The sequence below is a fragment of the Ciona intestinalis genome, unplaced genomic scaffold (assembly GCF_000224145.3).
Source record: "Ciona intestinalis unplaced genomic scaffold, KH HT001111.1, whole genome shotgun sequence".
Lineage (NCBI taxonomy): Eukaryota > Metazoa > Chordata > Ascidiacea > Phlebobranchia > Cionidae > Ciona > Ciona intestinalis.
The window spans coordinates 29,576-43,283 of NW_004191432.1; the positions used below are offsets into that span (position 1 = coordinate 29,576).

Consider the following 13,708-nt stretch of genomic DNA (forward strand, 5'->3'; position numbering starts at 1 on the left):
ACACCAAGATTGCTATTTTAGCCTTACTATAACTCGAGATATTAAAGTTCAAAGAGAAGTAGCTTCTTTCATTCGGCGGGGGGGGAGTCGACTTCACTAGGTGCAGCGACGATGGAACCGGTCTATGAATAATACGCTAAAAGTAGGGGTTGCGAAAGTATTAATAAATCAAAAACTAGGGGCGGTATTACCCCAATTTTTTAATATGTTTTGCATGTTGCTATACATCAACGTGTGTCAAAATTTTGTTAATTTTTATTAACGATTTTTGTATTTTATCGCGGGTCAACTTTGACGGCCCACCCAACCAAAAGTACTTTGATTATTAATTATATCTTTTATACGTAATTGAAGTGTCGCTTCTTCTTTCCAACGACACCAAGATTGCTGCTCCAGGTGAACCATAACCCGGGATATTTAATAATATATAATATATTTACTAATATATGATTTTTATGGAGAAATACCGTTACGGTCTAATGATTTTCTTTTTTCTTTTTTTAGTCTCCCGTTTTTTTCTATAGGCAAGGGGGGGAGGATTCATCACTAGCACCCAGCTTTGTCTTAATCTGTACTGTTATTTGGCACAGGTTAAACTAAACATGACATTTGTACACTTTATAAACTGCGTGGCGCTGGCATATTCACCCTACGTTGTGACATACAAGACGTCAATACTGTAAGTAATTTTATTTAATAAATCTAAACAAGAAATTACGTTATCTTTTTTCTTTCCACTGATCTTTTCTTCGTTACCATGTTTAAAAACTTTGAAGTTATGATACTTTTAAAGCTCATTTTTAACACATGGAGCTATACAGAGAAGACGGAAATTTTTTTTCCGGTAGGAGGCGATGACAAATTCGTTTCTCTATTTTATGGGGAGCAGTTAGTTTCACGGTTTATACACATTAGATATAAGCCCCTAACCCCTAACACTAACCCCTAACCCCTAACCCCAAACTCGTCAAACAAAAAAAACCTTGAAAAAAAAATATAAAAAAAGTATTCCACTGTGCGGGACTCGAACCCGGTAAAAATGAGACAAAGTGAGTTTACGACCGCACGCAAACCGCTACACCACAGACTCGACGACAATAATCACATTGAAAAAGCGTATATAACCGACCTAATGTGGGAAATATGTTCTTCCTAGTGTTTTATGTATTTAGAAAGGTATTTTTATTATTTTAATATTTAATTAATTTGTTTTACACTTATTAACACTTTGTAGTGCTGTTTTGTTTGTTTTTCCGTATTTTTTAATTTAAATAATTACCGCCTTTAGCGGAAAAAATTTTCCGTCTTCTTTGTATAGTCCCATGTATTTTTAACATGAACGCCTAACTAAAAAGAAGATCATTACCATCTATTTTACAAGTCACCAGTTAAATGAATATCTCGTTGGCCCTAGATTCCTGTAGTTCTGATTGTAACCATGAAGGCTAATTGTGTGGACAACGGCTTGTCTAGGGTTTTTAATAAGATATTGGTGATGGTAGCATTGTTTACAAACAGTTGCCTAGTTAATGTGGCTGCAAAATGAATAAGATTTTAAAACAAACGACCAAATCTAAAAAAGAAATTATTAGCATCATGTTGAAACAGGAGTAAGCAAATGTCAGTTATATAATGAGGCATAACCATTATAATAACACAGGTGATCTGTTTCATACATTTTGTGCCCGCATAATGTTCATCACATTTAATTGAAATATACATTTTTTGGTTGGAGTAATTGCTGTTATGTATCTTGCCAAAGAAAACACATGCCCACAATGTTGCCACCAAAGAACATAGATATCAGCAAGTAAGGACAAGGCCGCCATCTTGTTTCCCACATTTTCCCGCTCAAACATCGTTGAACTTCACAAGCGTAAACTGACATATTTGCTCATTTTTGAGCAATGTTTGGGTTATTTATGTTACACAATTATATATATATAAATTTAACGTATTTGGCACCGGCATTGCATAAGTTTTAAATACTGTATTTACGTTTAAAATGCGAATGCTTGAGTTTTGGTTGGGTTGTAAAATATTCAATTGTTTTTAATTTTGATACACCATAAGTGTTACCCGTGTCCTATAGAACAACTATTGAATAAAAAAACGAATAGGTCTAAAAAGCAGTTAAAATATGCAAAATATTCGTCTGGTGCCCATGCTTGATGCATTTCATGGCTTGTGTGGGAAACAAGATGGCGCCCATTGACCATTGTTTTTAAACAATGGCTGTCCTTACTTGTATGTTTATTCTTTGGATGCCATGGTAGCCTCGAACCTGTAATCTAGACACAGACACGCTAACCACTGTTAGGGATAAAAAACCCTAGTGTATGTTTAACTAAGACGCACGTAAAGGTTAAACTACAACGCTCGTGAAGGCTATTACGCCGCACGGGAAGGTTAAACTACGACACACATTAAATCCATGTGTGGATCCCAACTATTTCATAACAAACAGTCTAGCCGGTTGAGAAAAATATGGTAAAAATAAGGCTAGACTACAGCGCAAAGTTACAAACGTTTGTTTTGTTTCGCCTTTTTTCCGGGAATTGACGCCAATGGGGATGTGCCAAGCGGAGCCGGAACTCAAAAGCTTGTGCCTGAACGCAGTGGCGCAACCAGCGCGTTCAAAAGGGGGCTGTCATATTTACGTCCAGTCAACGGTTATCTCTGACGCGATAAAACACCCGCTTTATTGGTTGTGCACACGAATATATACTCTATTTTACGCGGTAAATTAAAACTAATACTACATTATTAATAAGACGTATCTAAATTAGTATAAACAGATGAAACATTGGTGACAGTTTTACGCATATTCATCATGGATAATGTAACGATTATTTACGTCAGAATACCTTTGATAAACCGTTACGATTGTTACATCACAAACGAGATTGTTGGTAAACAATCGTGTTTTATTTGCTTCCATTATGCGCAAACGTAAGGGCAAATATCCAACCTGCATTCAAGCACAGGCAAGCTAAATATTCAAGGGGACAATCGCTATTATGACGCAAATAATCAACGTGTGAATTGCTATTATGTCGCAATAAATATGCTGCTTGGCTGAAGAAAACATCGTAAATATACAGCAGTGCTATACTTCTGGTCCGTACCGCCTGTTACCTTGTTTAATTGGCAAATTACATTTATTTTACACGCAACTTCGAGAAAGGCAATGCCATTTTGCGAATTCCCGCCGAAAAAAACACATATGCGTGCGGTTTCTAATTTCACTATTTAATATTATTTGTTCACGAGCCTTCAGTAGTTTAGTATGCAGGTGGTACGAGAACGCTGCATGAACCATAAAGTGGTACGCGAGTAGATAAAGTTTGGGAACCACTGGTTTAGATACAGATAAACCGCGATTATGTGAATTTTAATTGGTGGAAATATGAGAGCGAGGAGTGGCGCTATCAGTAAAGTATAGCAAACAGAAATTGTAATATGATATTACAAAGTATCGTCCCGGCCGAGCTTGGACAGAAGCCAAAAAAACATCGCTTGTTGGCACCGCACCAGAACCAGAGTTTCATTACGTCACTTTTCACAAAAATAAATTCACAACGATTGCTTCGTTTGTTAGGTGTGGACTGTATGCTACCGCATGCGTCTTCCTTTATTTCCTACGCCGGCGCAGAGCGTAAAAATGTGACGCTCATACACGATGTTTCGATCTCGTGGTTGGTTGGGAAGTGGGCACATTCCTCCAGATTGTTATATTATGAAACTATTAAAACGTCAAAATTAATAGTTACGTTGCAATAGGACAAGTGAAGTAACAATTGAACGAAAATTTGTTCCAATTCCAAGCGAAGGAATGTAATATTGAATGCAACGCGTATGTGTGCGTCCTAGCACTTTCTGGCTGCGTGCGTGTCTGCGGAAAAGGGGGCTGTCATGACAGCAAAACAGCCCCCCTGGTTGCGCCCCTGCCTGAACGTCTTCTTTTTTACTTTTTTTTAATGCTCTTAACAAAGAAAGTGAAGCTACTAAAAGGTAACGACTAGTCAGCATAGCTTTCTCTTTAATTATTTTTCATTCGTTGAATTTGCTTTCTTACAAGTAGCGAGATGCAACATCAACGAATTTCAAGGCGTATCGGATTACAATTATTTTATATGATTTTACGTTTTGCAACACTGAGAATTATGAAACATCCCTTTAACCACAAACCACGTGCCTTGTAATATTTTGAATAGCAATGCTTTTTAGCTAAACAGGAACGTATTCTCCTACGCCTTTTTCCTTGATAACAATATAGGCGCTCGGGCTTGTGACGAGCCTTTCGGTAAATCTCGGCGAACCCTAGCTTTTGCAACTTCAGCACATCCATAGGCACCAAGTTTTGAAATGTAGTATTCCTGTTAATTAATTAATAACCAATTGCGTGGGAGTGCGGCAAACACGCAAAGACAATTTAATTCGGGTGTATCTTAACGCAATAGTTAGACCTTCTACGCAGCAGGAACACTTATCGCAATCATCTTTTAACTTGCAAGTATAATATCACTCAATATCTTAGTCTGCAATTTATTTACTTCGCCGGCTGTGTAACAAATCGCATAATGTTAATGTAAGTTACCTATTCGTGCAGTTCTGACGTAACAAACAGCTTTATTTTATTATAAATCTGGCATTTATACGGACAAGAGACATACGCAGTTGTGAGGTAACATAGCTAGCTATTTCGCAATAATAGGAATTGTGACGAATGTGTATTACGTGAGCAGTTTAAGAAGTACATGGTGCATGAACCTGTGCCGTATTTATATCAAAAGAGCTGTTTTTTTCATAGGCAAAAAGTCGTTTTTACCTGCAAATGCTTAGTACTGACAGTTTGTGTGTTGCAAGTTGAAATCATGGCGGTAATCTGGCTTTGATCCGAAAAAATTGTTGGCTTATAGCCAAAAAAGACTGTTAGTGGGTCAGCAAAAGAAAGTTTGTTAAAATATAAGTAAAAAACCAAACACCACTGTGCGAATTTAGTATTTTTAACACCATTTTAACATTGGTAAAAAAAATGGGCCCTAGGATAACGCATATGTCTACGATTTATGAAACTGCCAGATAAATTTAAACAGGAATCAGTATCGGTCGTATTTTTGTTTTTTTTACATGCCTGACGCGCATTCGCATCTTGCATTTGTTTTTTGTTTTTATCACATCAGGTGTTCCATTTGAATTACTGATCATAACTACGATATTTTAAGTGCGCACGTCCTCCAGACAAACCCGTGTGGGATAAGTTTTAAGCGCGCGGGAGATAGCACTTCTATTGTTTATTTTATTAGGGGTGCTTGCGCACCCCCCTTTACCATTTCAAAAGAAAGGAGACGTTTTAGGTCAGTTTGGCAAGTTTATATTGATTACTAACTATCTTTACTTGCTATGTCTCTTTTTATGGTTTTTACTGGTTATGGTAAACTTAATTTTTTAAAATTATCCTGCTGACATAAAGGAAAGGTGCCGAACCAGGTTGAACTTTCTGTCAAAATCATGTTCATCACGTGCACGATTCAGACGCTAGTAAACTTGATTGCTGACAAAAACATAATTCATTTGATGTTGTTAAACTCAGTCACACAAGTGTAGGTGTACAAGGTGGTGCACACGATATCTTTGGTAATTTAGTTGGTGTGAGCAGTCAGGACAATGGCAGTTATAGTGTTTGGGAGTTGTATGCTGTACCTTACATGGCTGCAATGGTGGGCACCTGGAGACAGCAGCCTTACCAATAAAATAAACAATGAAGGCGCTAATTTTCACACTTAGGGTGGTATGCAGAAAGTATAATCAACTTTGATCTTAGATCAAATTTCTTTGTTGACATAACAACGATTTAAACGGTATGCAGAAAGTATAATCAAAGTTAATTACCGATTTTTGATTGTCGATTATCGTCAAAAAGTTAAACAGCGAAATCGGCTGTTTAAGTGTCTGCCGGCGTTGTAAATTGGTAGTTTCAAAGTTGGTAACGCGACATAAGATTAGTTTCTGTAAATCCACGTCAAATAGATTGTATTGGATCGTTTTTATAGGTTTTAACAGAGTCTGGGCCTTTTTAGAAAAAAAGCGCTTTGGATCGCAAAAGTTCGTTAACCGCTTACTGACCTTATTCCAACTTGCTGCTACTCTTTCCATACTATTTTTACTGTTTATATTGATTATTATTCTGTTAAAGGAAAAAAGCAATAACAAATCCGATTTTGACTTTTATTAAACATTTTTGTCGCCATTTTTACTGAGAATTGCCTTCTTCGTCAAGTAATTTTCGAGAGAAATTCTATCGTCCATTGTTACGTCACAAACTCGAAAAAGATAAACTTAGATCAGCTAAGAATCCCTGATTATACTTTCTGCATACCACCCTTAAGATATCTTTTCCATCTGCTTTCTCTGGATGTCAGCGCACACAAAAATATAGCTATGCTGGTACCGAAACTGACATACTGAATACGGCAGTTTTAACATCAGTGTTAATCGGTGCCGGGTGACTGACTACGATAATCAAATGGTCCTAAAAACGTAAATATGTTTAATAATGTGTGGTTAACGGGCCCCAGATTCAACTTGGTGCATCTCTATTTATTATACTCCTCCTGTAACATAATATGTTTAACATATCCATTATAATCATTTCATCAATAGTAGTCTGTCACATTATTACAGAAGAGTTCTATTTCTTCTAGCTTAGTCGAAACTCACAAATTAAATGCATGCAGGAATAACCAGTTTATTGAATTCTGATCTTGCTTCGGTCAATTTTTTTTTATAGACGAATACAATGACGAGTAAGAATTTTTTACAAGACAATAATTACAATGTAGGTCAAAAGGTTTAAAACTTTAATTTTGTAATTCCACAATATAAAGTTTACATGTTTTACAGGAGTATTAAAATAGCTGATACTGTATTTAAGCCTAATTTAAGATACGATGCGCAACAGGGCCCTATATAGATTATAAGGGTATATAAGTTATGATTACCAGATCCAGTACACCTACACAAACACTGTACTTTAATTTAAAGATCCGAGTACAATACTTTGATGGATATTGGATTCGCTGGAATGATCTACATGGTGACACAGTTGATAAAGATGTTAGCTCTTGCAACCTTTTTTCCTTCATTGGATTATAATTTATCCAGCAACCTTAATATTGTTGGAGAAGTTCTAAAAAGTGCAGTGGATATTGGTGATTTATGTGGTCTATATTACATTATCACGAAGACTGTTGGAAAACCAGAGTTAAAAGGTTAGCGCAAGTGTTTAAAATAACTTTCAGGCATTGTTTTTTATGCGGTTATGTTTTAGTATTTCATTCAATAAACAAATACACTTTATTTGCTGAGCTGTAATTAATTGAATATCTACTAATAAGTAGCCTAGTAGTTTGTAGGATTTTACGATAAATTTTGTAAATATATATTTTTTTGAATTAAATATTTCAAAGTGCAGTACTGATTAGTAACCATGTTAACAGGACTTACCACTCGTAACTTTCGGTTATAATAGAACGGGAGGTTAAGCGACGTACTATTGGTTTAATGAACTTTCTGTTAAAATATGTGTTATTTTTCAGTGTTGGTTACCAGTATTGGTTGGGGAGGTGCACAAGTCCTATTTAGCTACTTTCTATCTTTTTGGGTTGGTGCACGAAGTGTTGAATTTGATTGGAAGTATATTCAAATGGCTCTTGACTCCAACATTACTTTGGTATTGTTCATTTTTGAAAAACATTTATTTAGATAAAAGGTCACATATCAAAGTAAACAGTGCAAAATTTTAAACCATATGTTCAATATTCCTAGAAATGGTACAATGCTTGTTTATCTAATGTATGATAAATATGGTTTCTACAGACCAAAAAAATAGTTTCATTTCTTACTTAAAATAGAAAATCGAAAGTTATTTTTCTTGATTTTTTATCAATCAATTTTACTATGTATAATAAAGTATTGTGTTTGTACAGATACACATACTAGCAATGTCCTCGCTTGTTTGGATGTGGTCTCGAAATGATATCAACCGTTCCATCCTACCGATTATCACCACTCTTCTTGCACTGTGTGTTTTCCGCAATCCAATTATTGAGTTGCTTCTGCATGTGTATGTATTACATGGCTGGACACTACTAGTGTTGAAAGCTTTATTTACATTCTCCGTTGCTGCGGTTTCTTTACAGTTTTATCTTGGTTTCATAGAAAGTTGATACAAGTTTACAACAGTTAGCGTGAACATGATAAAAAAAAGTATGGTAAATTAATAATTTGTAAACTAATGCTGCTTTGAAAAATGTCATTTTAATGGAATTCTTTTTTAAATGTCGTTTTTTACATGTCACATGTGTGAAGTTTGGCATTGAAACTTTGGGTATGTTCATGGTCCAAATAAAATGTATTTGAAGTGGTTGAGTATGCTCCTGTAGCGATTGAGTGTGTTTTGAGCACAGATATATATAGTTTTCCAAATTAACTTAGTGCATAAAGATGACATATCTTGCATTTTTCCAACAAGGCAGGAAACTATCTGCCCAGTCCGTCCGTTCGGCGAACAGACGCCACTTTTCAGTGTAAAACGTTCTTTCCTGTTACTGCTTTCGCACATGTGTTTCATGCTATAAAAGCCCTCCTATTTTCTGTGTTGGGAGGGCAGTAGGGAGCTCTCTTACACTCTTGCTGTCCTCACGTTTGTTCCTGGCCTGATGCCGCTCGTTTGTCCGTATAATAAACCGAGTTGTCGACCTAGCGTTATGGAGTCGTGACGTTGCGATGGGTGCTAGCGTGAACGGATCTACTGCACCCCCCCGCCACGATGCGTTAAGATTGGCGCGATCGTTGAACTTTACATTACCGCACCCCCTACACTCTTGTTTCATTCTTAAGTTTTTTTCGTTTTTGAAGCTATCGTGCTTCAATGACGTCACTGTTGCTTCTCGGTCGGATTGACAGGCACTTATCGATAACCATAGATAAATAATACAACTTCTTTATTAAAATATGCCATAACACTGGGTAGCGGCCTTAAAGAAGCATATACCAACGAAAAATGAAAATTTGTATATGAATATAGATGCTCAAAAATGGTGACCTGAAGGCGGGTTCACACTACGGGGGGTAAAAGCGCTGCCGATGGGAGAGAGCGATTGTCGGCCGATATGTCTACAAAGCATTCACACACAAATGTAAAATCGCCTGGTATCTTGTTCTGTTTGGCGGGAAGTTGGAAAATAAATTTAATAGTTTAAGCGTAAATATGCGATTAAAGTGGAGGAAAATACCCAGGAAAGAATATAGTACAATGGGGGGAGATAGGACATTTAAGCACATATTGCCAAATATTTCTAAAATCAAAAAAGATGACGGTTTTTGGTTAATACCGCGAATTAGTACTATCATTCCTTTATTAATTGACAACAATATAAATAAAATATAATAAAACACACGAGAAGTTATTTAGCGATCCGCACAACAAATGAAATTTTACAAATTCGAAAACACACAGGATAAGATGGGAAAGTTTGAAATCATTGTTAATTTTGATTATTAAGTGTGTTGGGGGTGCGGTAATGTAGTTCAACGGTCGCGCCCATCTCAACGCATCGTGGCGGGGGGTTGCAGTAGATCCGTTCACGCTAGCACCCATCGCAACGTAACGACTCCATAACGCTATACGTCGACAACTATACGTCGTTTACTCAAAATTTATCTCCAACGTTTAATTTGCAGCGAAATAGTTTACGCGAAAATTGTTAATTTTCGCGCCCAAGCCGTTCATCGCTAGCCATCATCGGCACAGTAGAAACTGTTTCTAATCGAAATTTTGTCGCTCGTATCGCTAACGATGAAGGAAGTGACGTCAGAAAATCGCCAGACTCTCTCAAATCGCCAGCTATCGGCGCTAGTGTGAACCCACCTTAAAGGTACTATCAAAGCTTCCCCAAAAAGCTTTTCTAAACTACAGAGGAAAAAAAATTATATTATTTTTTTGGTATAACGAATGCTTTTTATTTCTAAATATATAAAAAAAATAAAATGTAAACTTTATTATGCTTTAATTTTTCGATTGAATCTAGCTTTGTGCTAGATTACGCTGGCTCGGCAATTTTTTAAACCTAATGTTAAACACGAAAAACTGGCTTTTTTATAAAGAAAGTGGTACAGTAGGTACTAGTGAGATATATTAAACATTTTAATATAAAAAAAATGATAAAAATTAACTAATAGGAAAGAAAGTGCTAAGATAGATAGCTATAATCAATCGAAAATTAATACATAACAAGAGATCAATAAGCTAATAGGTGAGCACGTTTAAAACAATTAACTACGGTCTGTGGAAGTCGTGAGGAAACGGTTTTATAACTCATGAATGTTGTTTGTTTACTTCAAAATGAAAATAAAAAACTAAAGTAAAGGTGTTCTATCTTCCCCACCCTACTATATTAATTAACCCTTTTACTACAATGGTCGACTGGGCTCGATCAAAAACAAATCAGAAGTAACGAACAAAACAGGTTCTGGTCCCCATTAGTGACTGTGAAGCAAAAGGCAAAATTCATTCTAAAATATATTATAATTTATAACTAATGAAACTTATGATGTATGTATGACGTATGAGGATTGAATGATTGGTAAAGAATATGTGTAAATACGCTTTGTACAACTCCTGTGCCATGCGTTGACATGTAAACTGGTTAACAATAAATTTGGACAAACCGTAATCACGCAGTAATCAGGTAATGTTAGGAGTTAATATTAATCATGTAATGTTAAAATTAAAAACAACGTTTTAAGTACGACAAAGGGAAATCAGGCATAAGAGTAGTGATTTTAATGCGTCCCCACTTAAATGGTAATTAGTTTGATTCAGGCGTCAATCGTTTTATGGATTCCTTACACAGAAATAAAAAAGAGTAGAACGCGCAACTAACCCAAACCGTGATATATTGTTTTTTCTATTCACGTGACCGCCAACACGTCCCCATTTCGCTTGGTCTCTATTGTAAAAGATAGACGCACAGTGATTTTGGGAGGTTTTATCTGTTTATTTAACTACACCAACTATTCCAGTTTATTAGGCCAGTTTAGTTTTTTGGTGGATGAACGCTTACAGTTTACCACTTGTTTAGGAAATTAAAATATTTAATAAATTTAATTAAAAACCTGTCAACAAACGGTCTGTTAGAAAACCTTTCTCTTTTGCCGACATTGGAGATGCGCTTCTATTCTTTTTTATTTCTGTGAATGCTTATCTCACTAACTCGTAACCTCCTAATGTCCCAGATTCCTAGACATTACATATGCACTGTTTCGACATGTAGTAAGATTGGAAGTTATAGTTAGGTCGCGCGACGGGAAACTCAGTGTGCCGAGTTCGATCCTTGCCCGCCGTAACAATTCTGTGGGTTTATTTTTTTAATAAGAGGTATAGGAGACTAATACTATATACACTTTTTATTTATATTTGCATACTAACATAAACAAAGCCAAAAGTTATCGATTACTGACGTGCTACCAACGGGTTCCCGATGCATTGCAGTTTACTTGACTCGCAAGCGTTATAATCATTACTTACTCATTAATTTGACGATTTTATACACTATGGTTTCTAAGACTAAGCTTAGTTTGAATTAATGTATTGAATACATCTGATTAATCAATGTTAAGTTCATTTTAAGTACGAATTAGCGCCTTAAACAAACAGAAAATTAATCGTTAATTACTCGCTAATTAGGCGATCGTATGTTCATGAAGCTATCCTTACTTCAAATTACTTTATAGAGTACAATCATTTAATTAATGTTTTAGGTGCATTTTGAATTTGGCGCATTCGATCAAACAGTAAAGTAATCGTTAATTAATCGCTAATTACGCGGTTTCAATTCTGAAAGTTTAGTCTAGAAATTATAAATATATATTATAATTTGATTTCAATCAAGAGAATAAAGAATAAATGCTAGAATTAAAAATTGAGGTAAGTGCGAAATAAAAACGTCAAAAAAACAACCAACAACAACAACAAGAACAACTGTTCAACGAAAAATGATCCATATGACCACTAACGTGCTCAACAAGATTTTAAAGATCTAATGAATGAGCACAGTTTAAACTTATTAGTATAGTATTAATAAGCCCCTTTACTACAACGCATTTTACGTGATTTACAAACCGACTTCCAACTGAATGAATGAATGAAATTTACTTTATCCTCGCGTGGCAGGAAAACGACAGTCGTCATTACACTGGCGTTCACACATCTCGTGCCAGCTTACGTTTTACCATGTATGGTATTTTGTGGGTAATATATATATATATATATATATATATTTTTTCTTTTTTTAGGGGGGATTTAGGTGCTTCTTTTTTAGGGGGGAATTTATCACTTGGCATATAGGTGTCAATGCAGATGACCTGGTTAAGCTTACAGATGTAAACAATTATTTGCATTAAATAGTTTACTATGAAACTCATTTGTATATACCGAACAGTAAAACATGCTGTTATTGTATGATAACAGTGTATTGAATAAATAATTAAGTACAACCCCCTTATTACATCCTAATACCCAAGGACTCACATTTTAACAAAGTCTGGGATGACGTGATAAAAACGCATTTACAACCACAGCCCAAAAAATTAACAAGATAGCATAGCTCTAATGGATGGGCACGTACAATTTAAAATTTACGATAGATGATATCAGTCAAAAAAACACCGAGTGGCCTCACTGCTGCTATTTGTGTATCCAAAACCAAGCAAACACCTGGACCTTTCAATGTGTTAAGACAATTATGTTTGGTTGCAAGCGTAAAATGGCTTACATTTACCCTGTCAAACATCTTTAGAAAAATAATATAAAATAGCCCTTTGGGTTTAAACAAACTTTAAGTTTCGTTTGCGTTTTCCTTTTGTGGGTGCGTGTAAAATAGCTTTTATTAATCTTTTAATAATTTTTTTTGCAAAATAATATAAAAATTACCCTTATTAAATGACTAAAACGTCACCGGTGCCTTTAATTAGTGCATGTTTGCTATGTCCACTATGTAGCGGACATAGCGGGCATGCACTAATTAAAGACACAAATGTTCTAGATCTTGTTTTTAACTTTTTTTCAAAACAGAAAGCAAATTACCGATGTGTTTTAGACTTTTAAACCTTTAAACTTGTTTTTAAGTCAAAGCTTACCTAAATTTACTATTTACGTAACTTTCTATTGGCTGTAGGAGATTTTTTCATTGGGACGGGCAAAAATAAACAGTAGGTGTACGCAGAATCTATACGCAGAATCTGGCTATAGTACGAAAGATTAAACCATTAATAAACCAAGCATCCCTATTACCACTTTAAAATTCAATGATGTTAAGTCATATAAAATATTGTATATCTACTTGGTGTAATGGAAACAATCAATTAATTGCTAAACTTCAAATACTTTGCAACAAATTTATTCGAATGATCTTTAATCTACACAAACGGGTTAACACAACTAAAATCATGAGACAACATGGCCTTCTTACAATTCAGGAAATGTATAAACTGGAAATTCTCACTGTAATGTACAAATGTAACAGTTATAAACTACCTACAGCTCTGCTTCATTCCATCTCCCATAAACCATCACATATTACACGAATAACTAGAAGTCAAGCCAATTTCTCGATCCCCTATTGTGCCAAGACTACCTCCCAAC

General features: G+C 35.4%; 1 protein-coding gene across 1 annotated transcript; it reads left to right on the forward strand.

Annotated features, from left to right (window-relative positions):
* Positions 1–514: 514 nt before the first annotated feature.
* On the forward strand, positions 515–8,762 carry LOC100177683 (transmembrane protein 147-like). The gene is made up of 4 exons (XM_002131339.4): positions 515–679; positions 7,048–7,274; positions 7,602–7,735; positions 7,992–8,762. The coding sequence occupies exons 1-4, from the start codon at positions 603–605 to the stop codon at positions 8,229–8,231; spliced, it is 678 nt and encodes a 225-aa protein (XP_002131375.1). The 5' UTR covers positions 515–602; the 3' UTR covers positions 8,232–8,762.
* Positions 8,763–13,708: the final 4,946 nt, after the last annotated feature.